Source organism: Trematomus bernacchii, unplaced genomic scaffold (genome assembly GCF_902827165.1).
Source record: "Trematomus bernacchii unplaced genomic scaffold, fTreBer1.1, whole genome shotgun sequence".
In the NCBI taxonomy this organism is placed as follows: domain Eukaryota; kingdom Metazoa; phylum Chordata; class Actinopteri; order Perciformes; family Nototheniidae; genus Trematomus; species Trematomus bernacchii.
Window position 1 is genome coordinate 1,777,234 of NW_022987735.1, and position 25,213 is coordinate 1,802,446.

The 25,213-nt window shown below is 39.5% G+C and overlaps 3 protein-coding genes across 4 annotated transcripts in view; 2 read left to right on the forward strand and 1 right to left on the reverse strand.

Moving 5' to 3' along the window:
• The first annotated feature begins 4,395 nt into the window (after nt 1-4,395).
• irak4 (interleukin-1 receptor-associated kinase 4) lies at nt 4,396-9,975 on the forward strand. Of its 2 annotated transcripts, none has more exons than XM_034145958.1 (11): nt 4,396-4,747; nt 4,887-5,032; nt 5,659-5,823; nt 6,228-6,388; nt 6,467-6,531; nt 6,961-7,075; nt 7,161-7,270; nt 7,767-7,953; nt 8,470-8,532; nt 8,840-9,004; nt 9,594-9,975. In XM_034145958.1, exons 1-11 carry the CDS (start codon nt 4,587-4,589, stop codon nt 9,654-9,656), a joined length of 1,401 nt encoding a protein of 466 aa, XP_034001849.1. In that variant the 5' UTR covers nt 4,396-4,586; the 3' UTR covers nt 9,657-9,975. The 2 variants fall into 2 exon arrangements, with proteins under 2 accessions (XP_034001849.1, XP_034001848.1); XM_034145957.1 differs by having other exon boundaries at nt 4,397-4,747; nt 5,653-5,823.
• Nucleotides 9,976-9,978: 3 nt separating this feature from the next.
• LOC117494947 (twinfilin-1-like) lies at nt 9,979-19,900 on the reverse strand. Its single transcript, XM_034145959.1, has 9 exons — nt 19,768-19,900; nt 18,281-18,361; nt 17,947-18,125; nt 16,594-16,689; nt 16,166-16,270; nt 13,019-13,144; nt 12,343-12,493; nt 12,089-12,210; nt 9,979-11,217 (listed from the first exon to the last, which is right to left on the reverse strand). Exons 1-9 carry the CDS (start codon nt 19,790-19,792, stop codon nt 11,050-11,052), a joined length of 1,053 nt encoding a protein of 350 aa, XP_034001850.1. The 5' UTR covers nt 19,793-19,900; the 3' UTR covers nt 9,979-11,049.
• A 1,483-nt stretch (nt 19,901-21,383) lies between these two features.
• Nucleotides 21,384-25,213, forward strand: part of tmem117 (transmembrane protein 117) — a 39,575-nt gene continuing 35,745 nt past the window's right edge. The window contains exons 1-2 of the mRNA XM_034145947.1: nt 21,384-21,827; nt 23,464-23,771. Of these exons, the coding sequence (XP_034001838.1) occupies nt 23,492-23,771 (280 nt within the window). The 5' untranslated portion in view covers nt 21,384-21,827; nt 23,464-23,491. The remainder of the gene's footprint in view (nt 21,828-23,463; nt 23,772-25,213) is intronic.

The following is a 25,213-nucleotide window of genomic DNA, read 5'->3' on the forward strand; positions in this document are numbered from 1 at the left end:
ACATTTCATTCAACAGTGTTTCCGTTTGAGACTTCCTGCAGTGAACTCTCAATGTCCATCAGTAGCCCATTGCTAAAGCCTTGTATTGCATACAGACATACATTGAAGCTCCTCGACCCTGATGCTGTGCCCATACCCCCTGTTGCTCCTCTCTGTCTCCCCTAGCGGGTCCTCCCATTCATTTGGCTCATTTGAATTCCAACATGGGAGACCTCTGATGAGCCGGGTGAACTGTTACACTTCACGACGAGACTGCTAATTAATCACAGCGACTGTACACATCACTTATCACCTCTGCGGTGTTGACTTGTGCACATAAATCTGCCAGTGTTCCCCTAATGAGTTGGACACACCTGTCTGAAGCTGTAATTACTCAAAGCCACGCTTGCAGAAATACATCAGGGGGTGTTTGGCTGTGCCGTCTTATTTTGGCTGATAACATTTAATTACTTACAAACCGTACAGCCAATAAGCGGTATGTAGCTATGCAAGGAACATTGCTTATGTATTATGATTGAGGTGGAGACACAGGGCAAATAACCTTTTTTATTATTATACCTGGCTTTCTTACTTTTACTACATATTTTGTATTTGTTCCTGAGTAAACTTTAAAGTTTATCTTATATGTACTCGGGTCTAATAAGATTACAAGGGGATTTGATTAAGAAAAGGTCTGTTTGCTAAACATTTTAATTGTTCCACAATGAAAACCACACTTTAAGATTATTTACAAATACTCAACAAGATGCGAAAATTATTTTGTTTCAAATACAAATATTTGTATGACAAAAATATTTAAATGGTTTATTTATAGGAATGTGTATTTATATTGGTAATATTTTCCATGTTCACATTTAGATTCCTCTTTTTGTAATAAATTCAGAAAGAAATTATTTCGGATTATCATCTTAGTTTTATTGTGCAGCAAATAGATTATTTCGGTAATCTGATAAAAAAGGAGAGTCACAGGGTTTTGGGGAATACCTTCAAAACCAGGGTTTTCTATAGACTGCCGGAAAAACAGATGATAATATATGAGGGGCACAAACTGGGGCGTACTGCAATCCCAATGTGTGGAGTAGCAGCTCTCATCTCATCTGTCCTTGTTTACCCTGGAGGTTTCCTGGACGTCATGTGACTTCCTCTGATCACTTCCTCCACCTGCAGAGTTTCTCCATGGTGATTTAAGCCACTCTGGCACTTCTCCCGCCTCTGCCCTTGTTCCCAAACCACAGGGGACCTCTCCCTCTCCGTTCTCCCTCACAACCCTTCTCCTTTCTCACTTTCAGATCCAATAGCACTCTTTTCTCCTCTCATATTTGTTGTGTGCCCTTTGTTTCTCCTTTAAACACTTTTCTGCTTTGCTTCTTCTTCTTCTCCCTCACTCTAAGGCTATTGTTTTGTTGTTCTTTTCCTCTCCTCACACTCTCTCCTCCCTCCCTTCCTCCTCCACATCAGCTCACTCCCATCTCCCAGCTCACCACAGGGGAGCCCAGAGTTTGGCCTTGCTCCCTGTCTCTGCGTGTGAACTGTGTGTGCGATGTTGGGATCCTGCCACTAAGGTAAAGGAGGCATGCAGGAGATGAAGGCACTTCAAAGAATCTCTTACACAAGGTGCGAGGGGTATCCCACACCAGCAGATGCAATGACAGCATTAATCTGAGAGCTCAGCGTCTTGTGGTTGCAGCTCTCGTCAAACGTGAGGAGCCTTTGAAGGTCCCTTGGGCACCAGGCAATTTCTTTATGTTACAGATTTAACAGGCAACTGCTCACCCCCCTCTGGCTTGTGTTTACACCCCAATGTAACACACACATACACTACAAAGGTGCGATGCACACAGTCACTTTCATAAAGTCACACAGATACACACAAATGCACCCACATACATACACCCACATAAAACAAAATGGTTTCATGACAAACAACCACCAATGAGCTCCCATTAAGCTCATAAATTCAGAATGATGTGTTTGTGAAAGCCTGTATCAAACCTCAGGGATACACTGGCCACCACAATTACAGTAATGGCTCTCATTATTCTGTTTCACACAAAATAACTTAATTGCAGTTTGTTTACACATGTGGTGAAGTCTTCTTTTCATGTAATGCAGTCCATGTGCATGCATTGTCAGAAGATATAAAAAGTCCATTAGGGAAAAGCCTGTAGTCTCTCTTAGTTTATGACTCACTAAATAATTACAAGACGGCTTTGATTATATTATCATGCTCAGTGTCATCCAATTTCCCTAAAAGCAGAATAAACTGGCCTGCGTGTGACAGTGGACAGTATTATCATACTGTGTTGGCCGCATGAGTATAAAACTGAAATGATGCTCAGCTGGGATAAATCATATAAAAGTTGCTTGTCATCATCAGGAGGACAAAATAAGACATAAAATGATTTATTGTGCGTGTGTTGTGGAAGATGTCCGGTGCGGCTGATTAGTGATGGCCATATGCTTTGGGTCGATAGTGTTAAAAAATGTCATCAGTTTTTAATTGCATCAATACTGTATGTGTACCTTTACATAGTTTCCAGATCATGTAGTTATAGCTGGGATTTGTTTCAGTGTGCCTGTTCTTTTTGGTTTTCTGTTATGTTACATTCATTGGTTCAACTAGTGCAGTCAACTAACAATAGCTAGATGCCACAAAATATAGTTCAATAGCAACACAAATGTTTTCAAACGTTTTTGAGCCATACTGGCAGCGCGACTCAATGGTTGGCATACACGTTCAGTCAAACACTTTGGTCCAGGCTGAAATATCTCAACAACCATTGGATGGATTGTCATGAAATCGAATACAGACATCCATGACCTATTCAGGGTTAATCATAATGACTCTGATTCTTGGCCAAATACGTGCAAAACTAATAATGACATTCCCATCAGTCTCAGTCGGAATGGTTTAGTGTTGATTAGCAAATGTTAACATGCTAACAGGTTAAGCTAAAGGGATAAACATTAGACGTCATGCCTGCTAAATATCAACATGTTAGCATTGCTATACATGTAAGCATATAGCATAATAGCTTTGTTTTTGTGTTTGATGTTAGTGTTAAGTATAAAAAACTTGCCTTGTGATTTCATCTAAATAAAATAATTTCCCTTGCTTGGTTAAAAAAATACATTTGTCTTCACACACTCCTTGCAATTCACGACCCCACCCATCCAGCCTGACAGCCGGGCCCTCCGGTCCACATGGAACTGATCACAATTATACAAACTTTGTAATTAGCAACAAACACACCATAAACATATCAATAACTGCTTGAGTGCACAGAGACAAAAGGTACTCTGAGGACATTAGAGCAAATGCTTTCATTTGTCTGCCAATTTGTTAATGTTGGGTGTGATGAGTATTTGTTTGTTTTCAGCTTGAGGGTTTCAAAAAGGAAATCAAGTCTGAGTGTTTTGTTCTGTTGTGTTGTTTGGTTCTTACCTGCTTGTATTCAGCCAGCCATATCACTCATAAATCCACATCTATGGGGGTAAGAACAGACCAGGTACTGCCAATAAAAAGAGAGAGAGAATGATGAAGGAGCAACACAATTAAAAGGCACAATTCACAATCAAAGCTATCTGGACATGGTTGTTCTAAAGTTACATCTCATGTAAAAGGACAAAGTCAGTTCTTAAATGTTACTTCAGTTAAATGAAATCCGATAATTCATTAAATCAGTTGCTTCCTGCTTCAGCTATAGCTAAAGCATGTCCAGTTAGAACACAGAAACAATACCTACTCCTCTTTCCAAGTTGCAAAGATATGTTTATGTGCATGATAGACACGTTTTAATATATTTGCATTCAATATACTCTTTTAGGTATGTACATGAATGAATGTAAGATGTATACATATAAGCACTTACACATTTTCCAGTCCTTGATTTGGGCCTGATCTGGACCTCTTCATTGTTCTGCCATTTTCTCTGCAGTTCCCCCCAAGCAAGATCCATCTTGATGCAAGGAGGCACTCATACAGTATGTTTCAGTTATCAAACATAGATTTCCACTTAGAGTTATCCCTGTAAATAAATTACCTATGCCATTGGTCATATCACAAAACAACACCACATCTCAGGCTGGTTTCAGACGTGAAATCTGGTTACTGTCCACTAGAGGCCACTGTCATACTACAAACATATGGGCATTGAAAGCACAGCATATGTTTGTCTTTCTGTTTCTCTCCTCAAAAACAGGAAAGATAACGTTAACTAAACTAACTAACTCAAACACATCTACAGAGTGCACAAACTGTGATCTTACCAACATCCGGGGACACACAGTACAATGTGAACCTTTTATTCATGGATGTATATTCATCACTGCTTGTATTAGACTGTACGTATTTCCGCATGGAGGTGGAGACTTGAAGGGGGCCGGCCTGCTTGTGTTACGTTTAAGGAAGTTGCTCAATATTGGAAAGTTTACACATTGTACCAAACCGTGAGCAAAATGTTTGATATTGTCTCTCCTTTCATGGGTTTAACGGCGGATAATTAACACCCATAGCGGCGTTGTAAATTGCACACCATGTTAGAATAACTGTCCAACAGGTTGTTGTGTCATTATTTTGTCGTAGGATGAATAACTCAATAACTTCCGCTACTTACATCCGAAACCTCAGTTATAGTTTGCGTCGCAAGTTGTCCGACTTTTTGGATTCCCAGGACAGGTGGAAAGATGTTATTGTGTCGATACGGAAGCCGAGTGGGGAGTTGGGGTACTCTCAGCATCATGTCAGGTAGGTGAATATAGCTGGTGTATTTGCTGTGTTATTGTTTCAGTTAAGGTCGAGAATGCTAGAATATCCATTTTCTATTTGTCTATTTTCTTTATTAATACAATATTTCATATATGTATTTGATGTATTTGTGTCTCAGGAGATTTGAAAGGCTTGTGGCACAGGGGGAAAGTCCCACGGTGGCTCTGCTGGCTGACTGGGGGACCACCAACAGTACAGTGGGTGAACTGGTGGACATTTTGAAGAGTCACAAGTTACTGGCTGCTGCTAGTATCCTGCTACCTGGTATGATATAACACAAAACGGTATTATTATAATTCCACGCTATTAAATAAACATGTAAGCCTATCTATGTATCATCAGTGGTCTGTTACATTTGACAATATTTTCTAATTCTTAAATCACATATTCTCAAAACATACATCAAAACAGTTTTCCAATTAAATCAAATCAGTAAGTGACCAAATAAATGCATTTATACTTCAATAATTAATGAGTTCCAGGTTTGTTGCATGTATAAGGGATTATGTACAAAAACATGAATGCCATAGAGAGGGAAGAGACACCATTTAATGGCAAATGTAAAAACATACATATTCTAATCATATATAAACAAATCACCAAAGAGTAACATACTTATTGTTAATTACATTGTTGTGACATGCAATAAAAGTGTCTGTTTTCTGAGGAATGACATTATGACTTACAATACTAGTTTCAAAACAAAAGGGGGGAAAAGTAGGCCTACTACTATCTAACATCTACACAGAAATGAGCAACATAAAAAAAAACTTATTTATTTTAAATAATCTGTACAAATGCCCATCTCAGTATCAACAACCAATTTAAGATATTAAGACTACTGCGCCATATCAGCAAAATAACGTATTCAATGTGTTGTCCAGACACAGTGGAAGAGGATGTTTTACCAGAGATACAGCAGGCCTCTCCAGCAGTACAAACGAACAGCGCTGCTCCTACTAGACTCCTGGAAGACACAGAGACACGGCCACCAGCTGAGAGCTCTGTTCTGCTGACACAGATGCTACTGGAGAGCAGTGAACCAGAACACACAGGTAACTGCACTTTAGTTTTCTTTCAAATTAAGTTAAATATAATTTTATTTAGTTATGTTTACAAACCCAACTGTAGAGAGGCTAGTATAAATATCACTTGTTTATGCATACAGATGACAGAGTCCATCGTTTTTGATCTTTAAATAAAAGGAGGTTGTGATGCATATGGCACTAAACAATATGTGATTGCAAGTTGAAAACATCAATTTACCTGAGTCAAATAATTTAGTTCCACTACTAAAAAAAGCTATTTTATCTTGGTTCCTGACATCTATATTTCTACATGTACAGTAAGGATGCTGCTTCTATGGGAATGTGTACGTTTACTAAATTGACCAGCAGGTGGCAGCAATGGGAGCTCAACTACATAAGTTAAAATGAAACTTTTCTGTGTTCCTCATTAGGTGTCTCCAGTTTCCTCTACAATGAGCTGATGAAGATCACAGGCAATTTTGATGACCGGCCAATATCAGACGGCGGCAGCAGACTGGGAGAGGGAGGCTTTGGCACTGTGTACAAAGGTCTCCTAAATGACAAACCCGTTGCTGTGAAAAAGCTCAATCCTGTAAGTTCAAACGTTTTATGGCAATATTATACTTATGCTAATTTTGCAAATCACAACATAACATACTATCTCATTTAGATGGAGGACATGTCCCTGGACGAGCTGCAAGTTCAGTTCAACCAAGAGATCCAGACTCTGAAAGTGTACGTGTTATCGTCTCTCTAAATCCTTGTTGATCAGGTTGATTTTGATGACTCATAGCCACCTCATAACCATTATGTTTTATATGCTAGAGCCAACACGCTGTTTCTGCAGGTTCAAGGTTTTGTAAAAGCAGCCTGCGTTTAGCTTAGGACCGACAAATACATTCAGATTGAATAGATACTTTTAGCCAGTTATTGTAATTACTAAATGGAGAATGAATGGAGTTGGTCGATAAAAATATTGGTCAAATCGGAAATGTAAATACTTTTCAGAGTATCTTTTTTGTGCGACCATGGGGTTTGATTAAAACTCAGCAAGCAAAGAAATAAGGGTATTACCCAACTTGCTAGACATTTTTCTTTGAGGTCAACATAGATTCATTTATTTGTAATTACAGATCTGGTTTGATGAGACAGTTTGTTCCACAGGCTGAAACATGAAAACCTGGTTGACATGGTTGGATTTTCCTCTGATGGTCAGCACCCGTGTTTGGTGTATCCCCTCATGGTCAACGGTTCTTTGCTAGACCGAATCGCTTGCTTGGTAAGCATCTCAACTGTTGCTTGCTTCTATCACCTGTGCTTTACTTTACACAGATGAATTAATTGTTTGCTTTTTTTCCATTCAGGATGAAAGCCCTCCACTGTGCTGGCGACAGAGATGCTTGATAGCTGAAGGGACAGTGAGAGGCTTGGAGTATCTGCACAGCAACCATCATGTCCACAGAGACGTTAAAAGGTACATAAAGTGAGGTGTATCTTCATTGTCATGCCTTTTAATGAAATGATCTTTTCCTAATATAATAATTAAACATTTTGGGAAATACAATTTGTTTTACTTTTTCAAAGAACTATTCTATTGTTCATGTTGTTTTTACAGTTCTGATACATGATACAGGATAAGTATTTCCCCCAGTTTTCTGTCTGTTTGCAAGGCTTATAACAACTTCACAACAAAAGGATATGAGAGGGGCTTCAATCTCCGTATTATTTTCAAAATGTCCGGTTATTTCTACAATTCAGGGCATAAAGATAAACAAGTTAAATGTCTTTATAACTGAACAAGCACTTTATATATATTTGTATCAATATATGCTTATTTATTATAGGAGCTCTAGTGAACTGGTACGTGGATGTTGTCAACGTATGGCAGAGCTATGCTAGCTCTTTCCATTAATTGTGCTAAGGTAAGCTAACCTCCTGCTGTACTGTAATCTTTATTTTCTTCTTGTCAGTGCAAATATCCTCTTAGATGAAACATTTGTGGCTAAGATCTCAGACTTTGGGCTGACGAGGGCATCGGCCAAGCGGACGTCAACAACCGTGATGACGGAGAGGATTGTGGGGACCCGTGCATACATGGCACCTGAAGCGCTAAGAGGACAGATCACATCAAAGTCTGACGTCTTCAGCTTTGGAGTGGTAGGCTTTCTGCACACTCCCAAAATGCATGCACACACACATTGACTGGATATTATGTCTGGGAGAAAAAAAACTGCAACTGTAATGTCAAATGTAAAAACAACTCAGCAGTTTACTTAAGTGCAAGGTTCTCACAAAGTACTGACACATACATAATTGCAGGACATAAACATTAGCGTATACATTTCTTCACATTTGTGAAAATAGAGCTTTATGTTATGTAACGTCTATTATTGCCTACAAATCAGTGAAGGGCCACAGCTGACAAGTATTAGTAGCTGTAAATGTCAAACATATAATCCATTGTACGACATTAGTAGATTGTTTTATGGGATCAGCAGTGTGTAAAACCTCCTGACCTTCTATACAGTGCAGTATGTACAGCCTATATGTGTTATATGGACAGCTGTGCAAACACTACAGTGTCTGTGAAGCTACCTGGCACATGGTGGAGTAATAAAGGTTTTTGTGACATCCAGAGCAATGTGATTGACCCCATCTCTCTGTCATCTACAGGTGTTGTTGGAAATATTGTCTGGACTCTCGCCAGCCGATGAAAACCGCGAGCCACAGTTCTTGGTGAGCAGCACAAAAGAGGCTTTCTCTGTGTATCTATCAAGCTCAAGTTTATGATAACAGCTTACTCGAGATGTAACCTTTAATTAGTCAGGGCTATCAGTTGGTAGTCAAAGAGAGATTTGATTTAGTTTCACCTGTGCTGGGCAAAATGTACAGTATATTTTGGAGTGTCCAAAAGAAAAGGGACACTGGAAATCGAATTCCCCGACATGATTGAAGCAATAATACTTAGTTGAAGAGGAAGCAATATAGTTTATCACTGCCGTAAGTCACATATAGTGCGATTTTTCATCCCCTCCACTCCCAGATGGAGATGAAGGATGATATAGATGATGAAGAGGAAGATCTGACTTTGGAGGAGTTCCTGGACAAAAAGATGAGCGATTGGGAGATGAGCCAGGTGGAGAGTGTGTACTCTCTGGCCTGTAACTGCCTCCTCGACAGGAAAAACAGACGGCCAGTCATCAAACAGGTACAGTGGGGAGAGATAACGGCAGATATTCAGATTTAAAGTTGAAGCTACTGTGCAACACTTTCTGTGTCACCTTGAGGGAGATACCTGTATAATCAGTTCCAGGCGCATTGATAAGTAATACAACCACATCGATCAATGTCTTAATCTGTCTGCACCGTCTTGACTTCCCCAGCCTGGCTGTAGCTCTCCCATGATTCATCGAAGTATACTGAATATATAAATCTTAGGAAACATACATATTCAGTGTAATTTCCCTTAACAATGTTGCACTTTAGTTTGGAAAAACCTTCAAACAGGAGTAAATGGTGAATTTGTTAGGGACTATTTTCAGCTGCGTATTTGGGTTTGGACAAGACGCTGCATAAGAGATCATCTTAAAATAAATAATGTTCAATTCCCCTGTTAATCCTATTGAAGGAACATGTTACTAAGTTTAACGTGTGGCATGTTAATAATATTGTTAAGAAGACAATGTTTTCTATATAAGGTTTTATTCTCTGCATGAAAATGCTAAAAACTAAAGTGCATGTCTTTTTATTTGTAGACTGTCTATTTGAGCTATTCATATCAATATGTTTCTCAACAGGTCCTGTTGGAACTGAAAGGAGTTGTCAAAAGCATTTCACTGGATTTTAGAGCACAGGATTGAAGCACAGCATCCCAGAAAAGATCCAAGCTTCATGAGCCTTCTCACGTCACCGTGCGCAGAATAAATGTTACTTGTTGACTGTGACTGACAAAAAGTATTGTATACAGAACACAATACTCAAATAAGAATTCAGTAATAAATTGCATTTTTGTATTTTATCATGAATGATTTACTATATTTTTTACTTTTTTTTCCTACAGCATTTTATGAGATTGTTTTGTCAGGTTTGATATTTGAATGTATTAAAAATACTGAAAGTGTCTGTTACGATTACAGTGTCCACATAATGTATTTATTGTAAAAAGAATAAAATGAAACAATGTGTGATTTAAATATTTTATTTTTTCTTCGTTAAAAGAAAGATTGGTAAGAAAACAAATAAGACCGAACATGATTTTATTTTCTATTAGAATGACAAAGTATGAATATACAGGAAGTGATTTTCCCTTCAGACATGAGGTGAGCTAAGTAGTTTGCCTAATATTAATCAGTAGACCAGTGGATGTGGCAACATTTTCATCAAGGTATTAAGTATATTATTCCCTTTCCTATCCGGTTGCTCGGCTGCCCTCCTGTTTGGGAACCAGCAAAGTTGGAGTAGCTTCCTCTGAGTGAAATCTGAGATGTACTGATGGAATATTTCTGGAAGCACTGGGTCTTTCCACTGTGATCCTCACCAACACAGACAATCACCAAAACAGACTAGACTGTTTCTTAGTCATATAGCATCACACAGCTACAATATGTACATTTACAGCACTTGCATAGAAAAATAAGTTTCTCAGCAGATGATTTTTTTCATGTAAACCACAGTAATATCAAAAAAGAAGTCAATTTTCCAAATATAAAATGCACTGTTAAAAGGAATCAATAGACACAAGTGGGATAACTTTTTCTGCTTTGGAGCACTTCATTGTGCAAACAGTAGGAGACAATTCCAACATATTAGACACAAAAACATTAATTGACACAGACTTAAGGAATGCAAGTTAAGAATTCAAGCATGTGAACTCAGAATGTTTTTTTTTTTATCATATTGGCGCAAGTTCACATTAGTCACATTAACACTTTGTAAAGTCTAAGAGCTGGCAACAATGTGGAAACCTCACATTTGACTTTGTTTGGGCCTCTTTTAAATCATTGTGAATGGTTGTGACTGTACTAACATACATGAATATGCTTCCATTTGGCAAGCTACAAATGGAAAATTCTGAAGTGTGTCATTGCTCAGTTGTCCTTGGTGTGCATAGTTGGGTCTCTGGGGGATGTTTACGGGCGTTTGAGGTTGTCGTCTTATTCTTTTAAACAAGCGTGTCAAATATGATTTCCCCCATTGCAGGAATGTTCCACTGTGGAACGTGCTCGGGGTGGAGGTGGTGGTGCTGAGGTCTGTTTAATCTCTCTCCTCTCCCTCTGGGGCGGGTCGGGTGATGCGGCGCACGCCCCTCTTCCCGATGGGACCTTTGGGCTTGGCGAAGGCCTGCTTGTGTGCATGCTGCTTGGGATGCACCTCTTCGTACAGGAAGTCACCGGTCAGTTCATCCCCGTTGTCGATCTCCAACTGGGAAACAGACCGAAAATATGAGCAGATGCACTTGCAGACACAACATAATCAAAAACTCCTTAAGCAAAGCATGTTCTTTTTAAGTATTAAAGGTTCTACTTTGTGGTGACCATCTGTTTCGAATATCATCTTCGAAACAGAAAACACACTCTTTATGTTATACTAAACAAATAACCTCATGAATTTACTTTTTAGCACTGAATCCACATCAGGAGGCAAATTGTCCCTTTAAAGACTCTAAAAACATTTACTCAATCCACTTTAAAAAGTTTTAAAGGTTTTGATTTTTAAGGGATTTCTGTCTTGTGTCTGTGATTTTCTCACTGGATCAAAGTGAGGGGGATTCCTTAAGGAAAAGGTGATGTCATGTTGCGCAAAAGTAATGAATTAGGCAATAAATAAATAAATGACAAATGTGACGGTCATGCTTCCCAGTCAAAAAAATCTTATCAAACTAGGGCATCAACTAATTATTTTTGCTTTGTCAATAAAAACTTCAATTAAAATGCAATATGAGTTGAAATAGTTCCATTTACAGTATATGACAGTGTAAAGTATTTAGGAAGCTTGAACCAGTGAATTTGCAGCATTTTTGATTGAAAAGTATCCAAATAGTCGCTGAAAATGTTCCTGAGGGTGAACTAATTGTTGCAGCTCTAGATCAAACCAAACACAAACTGACCTAATCATTAATAAATGAAACATAATTATGTTAGTTCCGAATTCTAACTTTGATTGTTGCCTATTAATTAGAAATATTTTGAGAAATAATCAGGATTTAAAGAAGGTTTTAAGGGCTTAAAGTTTGTGACAAAAAAATACGAAGATTTGTATGCCATAAGTATTTCATCATGATGGATAGTCTCACCTTTTTCTCAATCTCGATCTGGAGGTTGTGCTCCACCATGTCCACCAAGGGGTTTTTGCAGCTGGAATACAGCATCCTCTCTCGGATGCTACAGTTGTACCCGGGCATGGAGTAAATGAACACTGCAAAGGGAAGAAAAGACAATTAGAAAAGCAGACACAAAATATAATTCGAAACAACATAAGAAACGTTGACGTACAGAAATAATAGAGGGTGTGTTGACTTTTCATAATAAGTTGTGAGAATCTAATCACCTGTGGACTCTAGGTAGTCGCCTTCGTGGGAATGTTTGTAGAGGAAGAAGTGGTATCGTGCAGATTCTTTAGGGATTCTCAGTGGCAGGTCTTTCAACTCTGTTGGCTCAGTGTTGGACAACCGAATCAGCTCCTTCTCAGCATCTACTTCCTGTAGACAAAGGAATGGAAAGGTTACTCACGAGGTTGGTGGCATGCGCTTGTGACCATGTAGTTCCTGCTTGGAATTCTAGACAAATTAGGAAAATCTGTTTGGGGCGAGTGAATAAAATCAAGCATTTCCCTCGCTCTCAGGTGTCTGAGGTGGAACATTTACTATACAAATGCCTTTGTTAGAGAAATACATCAAACACTCTGCTGTCTTGAAAAGCTTTTAGGATAACAGACAAAAAAGGGAACTGAGACAAAGCTGCAACAGTGCCACAATTATTCCTTTGTACTTGGCGATGATCTGATCTGAGTTGTGACATAAAGCCTTTGAATTTCAATGAGAAGGACAAAGGCTTTTTGGGCAAAATGAGTAACTCATTGTGTCGGTCTGTAAACAACTCCTGACCAAAAAGACCCCATCTCTCCCAGCAAAATGTAATAAAAGAAAAGAGACTTGATTTGTTTATCCAATTATTGATGGAGCAAAGGTCATAAACTGACTAATGATTTGCTCTTAAGGACTCACCAGTTGTACGTAATTGACTCTTTTGTCCCTAAAACGTTCAAGTGCTGCAATAGCGTCTTGGTGGATAGGGAAGGCCACTCCCTGCAGAGTCTGCTGCTTGGTGTCCACGCTGATGTCCGTCTGCACCTGAACACATCACAAAAAACAGGAAGAGGCACTTCAGCTTCCTATCTACCTGTCATAGACACATTAATGAGGTCAATCGTACGACTGATCGGAGCATTATTTAGCAAATATTAAATAGATAACACATAGGTGGCATTTATTATTACTTTATTAAGTACATTCAAAAAGGTCTCTTCTTTATTAAGAGGCATATTTATACAGATATATGCTCAAACACCCAAGTTAATTATTGAATCTAGAATTGGAATCTGTGGTAAACAGTGAGTATGTGGATTCTAACATGACACACACACACACACACACACACACACACACACACACACACACACACACACACACACACACACACACACACACACACACACACACACACACACACACACACACACACACACACACACACACACACACACACACACACCACACACACACACACACACACACACACACACACACACACACACACACACACACACACACACACACACACACACACACACACACACACACACACACACCACACACACACACACACACACACACACACACACACACACACACACACACACACACACACACACAAACACACACACACACACACAACACACACACACACACACACACGAAAGAAAGAGATGTCCTGTATGGGTTGATTGTGCGTTGATATGTTGGTAATGCCTCGGGGTTCTGTTAGGCATGTAAACAAATGCATAATGCTGCGGTATACTTTGCGGCCTCGCCCGGTTGCATAGCAACGCTTATTGTTGAGGTGTCTTTTGATAAGCAGGTAGTCATATCATTAGCTAGAACTAGCTAGATCTGATCGATATGGACATAAATGCGAGTGAAGTCTAATCTGACGGGAGAGAGAGATCAGCTGCTGCTGACGAGTCGACACGCAGCTATGCAGGATCACCTGCAGCGGTGAGCGGAGCAAAACACACACTTCAGGTTAGAAAATCACACTTAGCTATTTTAATTACCTCTCAAACTACCTAAAGTAGTTATAGATATGTTTATTTTTACTGTCGGGTCACTCATTACTGGATCGGCGAGCTGCATGAGACGGATACTGACGGGCTGTCAGGAGAGAGAGAGAGCGCTCCGTTTATTATTCCTGTGTTATTGTAAGTTACTGTACACTTGTGAAAAATGTAGTTAATCTACTATAATTAGTTTGTTTAATATAGAATCATATCAATTTGTTTTAAAGCTCAATAAATAACAAAGAAGACCTTTGACCGGCACTTTTCTCATTTTGTCCGGAAGATTTAAACTTTAACGGACATGTTGACCGGCAAAAAAAAATGCTAACGGAAACTCTGGTTGACATGTTGGTGGTGACATTATGTCATCATGCTGCCTATCACAAGTCAGAACAGAACAAATCCTACTCTTGAAAAACACTCTGGTCTTAAAATTCAATCATATGAGGAAGCAAATCAATTTCCTGTCAGGAGTTTCATGATAAAGAGTTGTGGATAAGTAAAATATAATAAATGTTTTTCTCATTTCTTGTCATCAGAAAGAAAGAATTGCAACAAGCAGCTTGCTGGAGCATGATGATTACATGAGGTGCTTGTATCGGCAGTGACAAGGCGCCTCCACCAAATCAGACAGAAAACTGGAAATGCTGGAGGGATTACTCTGATGGATTGCATCTATTTTTAGAGCTCTGTTCCCACAAAATGAAATGCCGTGCAAACATGATTGAGCCTCCGATGTAGCTACCTCGCATACCAAAAAGGATTGCGGGTCTTTTATCCATCTGCTTAGTAAAAGTCAGGCAGTCTCCAAGGCACAGCAATGATAAATATTTCAAAGCCCCTTTTTCATCTAGGCGGTCCAGATTAATGGTATATTATCTTCCTTCAACAGCTGGTCAAGTGGGACGAGCACAAACCTCACTTCCCATTTGCTCTGCTGTCTTTAATTGAGCATACTTTGGAGAGGGAGTGCACTTCTCAAAGCACTTCCATATATGGTAAGAAAGACAGTTCTTGTTTGTGTGGTGAGGTCGGGAGAGCAGCAATTAGAAAAGGTAGTTTCTCAAAAAAGCAGAACAGTTCATTTGGGTTCATTTATAGGAACTGCACCACAAAGTCCGAAGAGTAAAACTTCAGATGACATTTTTCTGTCTGGTGGAGTCAGTCTGCAGTGTAAACACTCCTGCAGCCTTAGCAGGATATCACATTACATTATTATTATTTCTTTATCTTTTCTCTGCCAACAACAAAGGAAAAGCACAGTGATACAGCTCACCTGTGCTTCACGCAGAATCACTGCTGAGTGCTCATAACTTCAGAGAAATTACATTTGCATGAAGCTCTCCCAAATATATATTTGAACACCCATAAAGAGCTCAGACAGGCAAACACTTATGGTCCATTAGTTTTGCATAACATTGAAATGTGTCTTTTGAACTGACATAAAAGAAAAGATACACCACAATAATGCTTATTAAACGTTTAAAGTGACTGAATGGCAGTAATAAAAGTGACGAGTGGACTGTTATTCCACTGGTATGTAGCCGTAGAGCTATGGGTGTGTGGTGTCCAAGCCCTAATATATTCGTCTCCGCCAACATCCTGCTGTTCTAATGCATCAGCATATTTTCACTGTTGATACTGCCGGGCAAGCATATGCACACTGGCACTGCTGCTGACCTTGTGCTGTTTGGAAGGATGCATCGCTGGCCTTCATTGATACTCTGACTGTTTCTGCTGGGATTTAGACCTCACACACAGCAGATGTGATAAGGAAGAATACTGCTGTGAGCTGCTATTTTTTCCCCCTCTGAAACCTCAGATAAAAGGATGACGTAGTGTCATTTATTTTAAGAACTGAGAACAAGCCCTATCCACAACAGCCACTTCAGAACGGACTCAGGCAATTCAACTTGTCAACATGCCATGGGTTATGTGAAAACAAGCATGGGAACAATAGCCAAGAAATTCAATCCAAGTGTGTTATCTGTGTGTTTGCTTGTCTGTACGTGTCTGTGTGTGTGTGTGTTCGCACCTCATTCAGTTTGATCTTTCTCAGTTCCTCCTCTGCAGCAGTGAGGGGAAGGGGGGCAGCCTGGACAGCCAGATATTTCCTGTATCCACTCAGATTCATTTCATCCTGGGTGGGCAAATAACAGCACAATCACACATCATACAGCAATACAGTTTGACTCACTGGCACATCTGTTGTCATTTTGGTTTCCATAAATGTATTAGACTGAAGCTTAACTTTTGAGGGTTTGTTACTGAGGCTTAAGGGCATAAAAAGAGCTTTTCGCAACACTGCAAATGTTAAGGATTCAAGGATCATTCGTTGTCATTTTGCAAAACAGAGTTGCACAAACAAATGCAGTTGTAGCTTAGTGGATGATGTAACAAGATAAATATGACAGAACAGAGAATAACAATGGTAGTATTATGAGTTCCTCTTGTAAGACCTACCTTTGTGTTACCGAAAATCTCATCCTTGATGTGCCCGCCCCCAAACTCTTTCTTCAGTGTGGCTCTGGTAGCAGCATATAACATTTTATGTCGCACCTGTTGAGAATATGTAGAAAAGTGAAAGAATGTTTATCATTTAGTCAAATCAAACATTCTTGAGCTTAAATCTGGAAGCTTCAGAGGATAACATATTTCCTTATTGATCTTTCCTTCTTGCTTTGTGCTCTGTTGTAAGTGTGTTACACCTTTTCTTGTAGAATACATTCAAATGAATATGGGATGGAAAATACATTTATGTTATGAACATAATTAGAACTGTGTTAAGTGATTGATTATATTCTTGCAAACACTTTAGTTTTCTCTCAGCATTGTTTATATCCCTGATAAAATGCTAGCAATCTTCTTCCCTGCCTTTGTTGATGCTTTGCTATGCATTAACACAACCTGTTAATTAAAACTAAGTAGCAAAAAGGGAACCTACTTATAAATAAAACATTGAGCCATAGCACTACTAGCGGTCGAAAACTCCTTAGGGTACCTTTAAATGCCCTCTTAAACACAATCTTGATTATAGGATAAATAAATACATTTGACTTGAGTTGACTCAGTTTAGCAGCTGGTTGTGAAAGGATCATGCAACTTCCAGGCAAGCCTCAGCCTGCAGCGAGGTGCTTTGGAGTGAGGGCAGGAATGTTAAGCTTGAATATGGCTCTCAGAAAGTGAATTTAAGTTAAATTGCAGTATGTAGTTAGAGTGCCACATATACCCTACATGGCTTTTTCTGGCATCGTTCTCTCCTTGTAACATTGCTCTTTCCACTGCTACAGAAACAACATTTGTATGTCTATTTGTCATGGTTATTTTGGATCGCAGTGACAACACCAAAAGTTTTGATGGAACCAAATGACAATGACTTACATTGTATGGGACAAGAGCACAGCAAATGCAAAACACACATTTGAATGACAAGAAAACAACAATAGTGAAACACTGAGAGGGCGAATTTTCAGTCGAGAGATGAGAGGTTTAAACTTAAGAGCCGTGTTATTTGGAGAGCACCATAATCTGCCTGTGTTTAGATTTTTAAGAGGTCTGTTGCCTACATTTATGCAGTATTGATGTGGTAACCCCACCCAACTGATGCTCAAAGCAGAAGAGGACAAAATGCTGTGAAGTTGCACTATTTCTATTCTATTTTACTTGTATTTACTTGCACTATTTTATCAGTTTTATTGTGTTGCGCTGTTCGAGGAGCCTGTGACCTAAGATTTTTGACATATCTACACTGTAGTTATGTACAAATGACAGCAAAAGCCTTGAATCTTGAAAAGCTATTCATCTAAGTTTTCTTACAGTAGAGTTGTCTGGTGACCAGGCCAGGAAGATCCACTCGTAGCCCTGGTTGTTGGTGGAGTCCAGCCGGTACAGAACATAGCAGGGCACGTCGTCCTCCAGGAGGGGCACAACTAAGGAATCATACTCCTGGTCCCACTTCTTTGATGCTTTCCCGGTGGTGCCCATAGTCAGCTGCTCTGGAAAGCAGATGTGTAAAACAACACAGTCAGCAGTGCACAGATTTGTTAGTAATGTTGAAATGTCAGCTTTAGTAGAAGTCTGAGAAGAAGTACGAGTTAAGTGTTTTCTTGGCAGAAGGAGCTGTAAACAAACACCCTGGGACACTGCTTACCGGCCTCAATGACGACCTTTATGACTCGATATTGGTCTCCATTCCTGGCTTTGGCAAAGATGTCTTTCACATCATTACCCGCTGTGAAAAGACAGAAGGGTGTTAGTTTCTATGGTTTTAAACGGATGCCTGCATGAACTGCACACTCCTGCTAACACGACTTTTTTTAGCATTTGATTAAAATGTTTCCACCTGAAAATGTTGTGAGTCTTACTAACCTGTGGACCAGGTTACCACATGTTAGACACTAAATAAAGCTTTATTGATTATATGTATCTTTATTAACATAAACTTCTAAATAACCTATTTCCTTTTAACATACTTTTAGTCAAGCAGAACATTTTTATAAATTATTTGGTCATATCCTCATCAAGCAATAATGAAACAATTACTAAACCCACAGTAAAACACTTAATGTGTATTATTTGTTACAATGCATAGAAGGTTGCATGGTTTCAGTAGTACAGATATGAGAACACAAACCACCTTTGAACCCAAATACAGGCACAATACGAATATCTCTCTGATATCAGGAAGCAAGGAACAATTCCCTATAACATAGACAATGTGGTCAATTGTCAAATACCATAATTTATTACACAGCTTTTCTACGGCAGTGTTATTATTCAAACACAGGAATCTAGTTTAGTTTTATCTACATGTTAGGTGTGGACAGCTATAAACATGTATGTGTAAATAATAGCAGTTTGACCTAGACTACACCCTGCATAAGCCTCTGCTGCACACATGTAAATAATAACTCAAATATATTAAGACTTGACAGACTTTGACAGGTGAGTTAAACAGACATACCAACAAAACAACTGATCATAGTTCATTTAAGTATCAACTATATACGAAAAACCAATGTTAAACGGTGGCCTGGGGTTAGAAGGGACATTTATAGTCACAACATATGCCTGTTTCTTATTAACTCACATAATGTGCAGGTTGTTTTACCTCAAAACAGACAAGCATTTCCGCGGTGTTGCTGCCATGTTTAACAGGATGTCACGCCCTTTGTCAAGACTATTTAAATGATAACACAGAGCAGGTAATGACAGTGCTATTCATGAATGTATTGGAACACCGTTGGTCTACCAGGCCAGCAGTTTGTTTAAATGAAGGCGTCGCCCATCCATCTAGAAAGATAAACTAACGTTGCAGGATTACAGCTTTATACTGAGAAGCTAATGCATTTTGCAACATTGTAGAGAAAAAAATTGAGTAGCACTAGCCGTGATTTAGGTGGCTCATGAACTGGCTAAATGCTCAGGGATTAAAGCCTTAAAGTGCCCAAACAGGGCACCGCTGATCATCAGACACAGCACGATAGCTCACAGCTAGCTAGGAGTGGCTAGCTAACTTGACGCTAGCTTCTCGGTACAATGAATTGTTGGAGGTACTTAACGCTCACCCGGGAAGGGCACACACGCACAACACAAGACATAATGAAAGAGACATTGAAAGCAGGGAAACGCATCTACCTTGAATGCCCGTTTGATGTGACATTGTGTCTTTCGTCGGATCAAGAGCTGATGCAGCTGTTCAGGCGAAACCAGGGCAGAGAAGCAGGAAGAGAACTGCATCCACAAGAGCCGCCCCCCGTGTGACGTCATCAAGATCTAAATCACAGGACCTGGTCAAACAATTATAATATATTTGATAATGAAACAATTATAATATATGTTATAATTAAACAATTATCATATATATGTTCCTTTTTTTATTACCATTTCTTAATAGGATTAATATTATTAAATTATAATGTAAGACCTAAATCTGTTATATGACAATTATTCTTTTTAAAAGTAAGATAAATAAACAAAGTATTAATGTTCATTTATTTCCACATTTATTTAATTGAGTTTTTCTTCCAATGTATTTATTCGTGTATTTTTTGGATTCCTGTATGTATTCCTGTATTTATACATGTATTTATTTTGTACTCATGTCATGTTCTGTCCTTCATACCTGTATGCTCGTTGTGTGCACAAAGGTACATATTTTGTCTTCTGCTATGCTGATGTTAAATTCGGAGAAATTGTCCCCACCACTTTTTCTAACAAAGTGACGCCCATGATAACCCACATCTGCTTTTAATGTCACATGATCAAATTGACAATATTTATGATTAAACCGGTATTTTTTTATTAATTATTGTATTATTGTATTTTATATACAGTGGAATTCAAAAATATTAGATTGGTTCTTTATATATTTACCAATAGGCTCAGGGTTGGAACACGATTAAAGCAAGTCAGTTATTTGTTCACTCTTCAATTCTGATCTTTATTCACGTAGATATGTCCTGCTTTCATGGCAGCAAATCCTATTGGCGTGAAATCCTGCAACATCTGGACGCCACCGGGCTTCCTGCCTCTGCCCTATGTCCCTCCCACTCCTCGGTAAATAAAAAAATATATATGGATAGATTTTACAGCAGAAGAATTGTCCTCATCCTGTCACCAGAGGGAATCTCAGGAGATGTGTCACAGCTATGGATGTGGTCACAGCTGGAGTCACACCGGAAATAATGTGAACCGGTCTTCAAAATAAGAGTTTTATTTATTCTCCTAAAAAGATTGGTGCTGGCATACGCATGCGTAGCACAGTTCAGAGTTCAAATGAATGATTATAATGTTGAACTACCTCAAAGTGAATGGTATTAAGCTACATTTTATTGAGACATTGATGTGTCTTTACATACAGTCTTTGCTTTATGCATTGCTGATATTCATAAGGCATTATGTTAACTGTAGAAATAAAAAGCTTTAATAAAAAAGAGCCACATTTAAATGTTCTAATGTTTATTTCAATAACATGGCAACACAAAGAACCAACACTCGTTTATTAACGGAATGTCAACCTTTAAACAACAATATACAGGCTTTGTGTGTACCTATAGGCCTACAGGAAAACACCCAAACAGCAGTATCATAATAATAATAACAATAATTAATTGCATTTTATCTTAGTATTAAAAAAGTAAATTATAACAAGAATATGTGAAACCCAAATAAAACAAAATGCATTAAAATAAGTAAGCACATGCCAATATTATACTGTATATATCTATGTAGGTTAATTGACACATCACGTTTTACTTTGAAATGTGAAAGCGGAAGTATTATATTTGAACTGTCTCTATTGACGCTGGTGAATAATGTGTTGGCTACATTGCGTTGCACAGATGCTATGCGTGCTGTGTGGATCCAGCCATCTCCATCCTCTGTACAGCAGCAGCGTCCCGTTCACAACCCAGAAACAGCACCGCCCGGCGGGAAACTGCTGACGAAGCACCGCCCGGCTCAGCTAGCCCGCCCGGCGCATGGACGCTCCAGCACAATGGCAGAGGATTTGGGGGTGCCTCTGTCGTATACCAACAACAGGTCGCATGGATAATCCCTCCACAAAAACCCTCCCGCATCGTTTCGTATTTGGGATGATTAGAGCGCCGCTGTCGGCTTGATGTGACAGGAGAGCCGTGCGGGAGCGGGGCGTCTTGTCCCGGCTGTCGACTGAAAGCAAAAACGGCGTGGAGCAGGTGCGTTCATGACGCTGATCCACCGCACATGCACACATTATATTACCGAGTTGCAAGCAGGTAAGGTCTGCACGAATTTCGGCCGTCCCAGATGTCTCTTGGAGCACCGATATTAAAGTTGTGTAATCAGATAATTCCAGTCAAGCCTGTGTTATCTGCGAGATACGTGAGGTCGGCGATGTGACATTTGGCGTCATCGCTGTTGTGACATTAGAGGGGATGTGTGTGGTCACAGACTTATGCTCTTTACACGGTAGTCCATTCAGGAATTGACAGATTTGGCCCAAATTGACGGACCACTCAGTGTATTTCCTGCAAGCAGCACTTAGGTCTATAGGGCCAGTCATTTACATGGTTTAGAGGAAAAGCCAGGGAGTTTAGAGGATGTGCCCTACCATGAGCAAGATGATAACAATGGTGATTAGGATATCAAAGATCTTGCAGATTCTACTGCAATCTCAAATGCATATCCATCATTGTCAGCCCCCAGGTTGATGAGTCCTTTTTGGGTATTATTTGCATGCTTTCTTCCTGTATTCATGGGTGTCCTTTGGGTGCCAGCTGAGTCCCTCTCCATGCATGTTTGGGACTCTGCACTGGCCTCAAACTGGGTACAGGTCCCATGTCACAACTGGCCCTCTTAATGTGTATAATGGGATAAAGGCAGAAAACGAATTAAGCATTTCACTGAAGATTAAGTGTGTATGGAATCACTGGTTTAGCAAGACCCAAGGTGGCAAGTATCCGAATGACAAGATAAAACATGATGCTGGTGAAATGTAATAGCCACATGGGGGTTTCACTTTGGCAGCTCTATTTCTGGAGACGTTACATCATCTACTATTCCCACTGTGGGGTATTTTGGGAAACTGTGTCAAAGCAGGGAACTGGTTTGGGGAATTCAGTCGAGCAAAGTCAGACCAGTCACAAAGGGCTACAGCGAGGGAGTTCAGAGTGAAGTCGATGGGTGTCGTGTGTGGGCTTTAAGAATACAGAGGGGGGGACTGTTAGGAAGTTACTCTAAGCGCTGCCTCTGCTTGGCAGGTGTTCCCCAACAGAGCACATGCTGCCACACTTTTTCTGAGGGGAGCACAGAGTAGACAGGCTGAGAGGATAAGCCTTTTCAAGAGCCAGCGCTTTACAGCTAAGCACTTCAAGATTCTATCTTATCCAGGTATGACACTAAACTTCAACCTGTTTTTCTGACTGAAGAATTTAGTTTAAAAGGCTTAATCTTTGTTCAGCTTTTTGTTAAGTTGTGAGCTCAGCTAACACATTAAACTTTTCAAAAGTTCAACCTGTTTTCATGCACCTGATTCTTTGCTGTCATGGCATCCCCATCCAGACGGATCAAGCCCTCTCTGACATGTTTGTGTGATAATCTTTGCGTTGACGTGAAAGCCTGTCTCTGCACTAAGAAATCTCTGTGTTGGTGCATTATTGGCACTGCTGCTGCACAGAGTTGTCTGAATTTAGCATAATCTCACAATCTCTCCCAAACCTCAGTTACACTCCTAACACTAATCTCAATCTGAGGGATGTTTCACTCTAATCTGCCGTGCTGATTTGAGTATAATGTAATCTGACTGAAATGTGACTTTCTCTCTCTCACCCTCTCTCCCTCTCTGACTCCCAGGTGTAGTGTGGCTCGGGGGCTCAGCAGGATGGAAATAGATGCCCGTTTCCGCTACTATTTCCAGCACCCGTGGTCGCGTCTCATTGTGGCCTACCTGGTCACCTTCTTCAACTTCCTCATCTTTGCGGAAGACCCCATCTCTCACAGTCAGACAGAGGCCCATATGATTGTGGTGGGCAACTGCTTCTCCTTCCTGTTCAACAAGTACCCGGGCCTCGAATGGAACGCCCTGAAAGTAATATGCTGGATACTGGCCATTATCACCGGCATGTTAGCTGGGAAGTTTATATTCCACCGCCAGCTCTTTGGTAAGTCATGCACACATTAATGCAGGGGAATGTGCAGAGTAATGGCTTTACTGACGGAGGAAACATTCCTCCTGAATGTTTTTTCTGGCGGGTGTCACCAGTTAAAGCACCTTACACTCATTCTCCACATTTCTCAAATATGAATGCAATAAAAGGCATTTGTCATGTATTAACAATCGGCTCACATATTCATAATTATGCTCCTGCACCCATTCCTCTCCCTCATAAAACTCTCTTCAACTCACTTATCATTAGAACTGGGTCAAACTGTATTTTTAAATAGTTTCATATTTTATTTCTCTCCAATTTGTATAGGGGTGCAACTACCAGTCATTACATATATTAAAATACATTATCACAATTTCTAAATCCCAAGTTGATGCTATTCATTGCTTAATATGTTGGATCAACACACCTCAAAATAATCAGTCACTGAAGAAGAGAAAACACTGGTAGAAGTCTTACTTCTGTTTTCTGGTCTATTTTTCCTGCTTTTTATCTGCTCAGTGGCTCTCTACCTTTTTGGCGCTTAACCTTTTGTAATGGTGCACAACCTACTCACACCCACTCTACCCTTTTAAGATGCATATGCAGAGTGAACACCAAGAAAAAACAAACAAAGCACCACTACTTTTATTCAAGTTGTTGTGTTTATTTGCGATAGGAAGCTTAGACATGAGAAACCATTCCGGGTCTTTAAATTAAAGAAGTGAAGCAATAGACCATAATGAAAATTCAGAATATATATATATATATATATATATATATATATATATATATAAAGAAAAATAGGAAATGCTACTTTTGAGAAGAAAAACAAGGTGATGTTGAAGTAAAAAATTGGGTGCTCTTTAAGGCAAATAGTCAAGTAAAAAAGAAAAGAAATGCATTCATACTATCAGGACTATGATATCATTAAATTGAATGCAACCCATATATGTTTTTGAATACACACACTTTCCTGCTATGAAAGAGCCTCTGAAAAACAACACCTGTCATATTTGAGGTGTTTCAGTCGTTGTGTTGCTCACTTCCTCGACCTATCACACCATTTCCTCTTGTTTTTCACCCCTTTGCCATCCTTCTCATCTATTCCTACAAGCCCAACCTCCTCTCTCTTCTCACTCTCTTGACAGCCTGACTCTTTCCATTTACTCTCCTCTCATAAGGCCGTGACTCCAATCTCATCAGCCCGTCATTTGTTTTAAACAGCTTCCTATTCAACTCATGCATTTCTTTTCCTAGTCACTTCACAACTCACTTAGGAGGGATAATATTGGCCCTGGCTTATCTCCTTGGTATGAACCATTAATGACTATAATTGGAGGGCAGAGAGAAAGATCGAGAGGGGGGTTAGTTCCCTGAGTGATCATCTTCTCTGAGCATAAATAGAAAGTGACATGATATTGTGCAAATACAGAAATGGAAAATAGCTTTAAGGA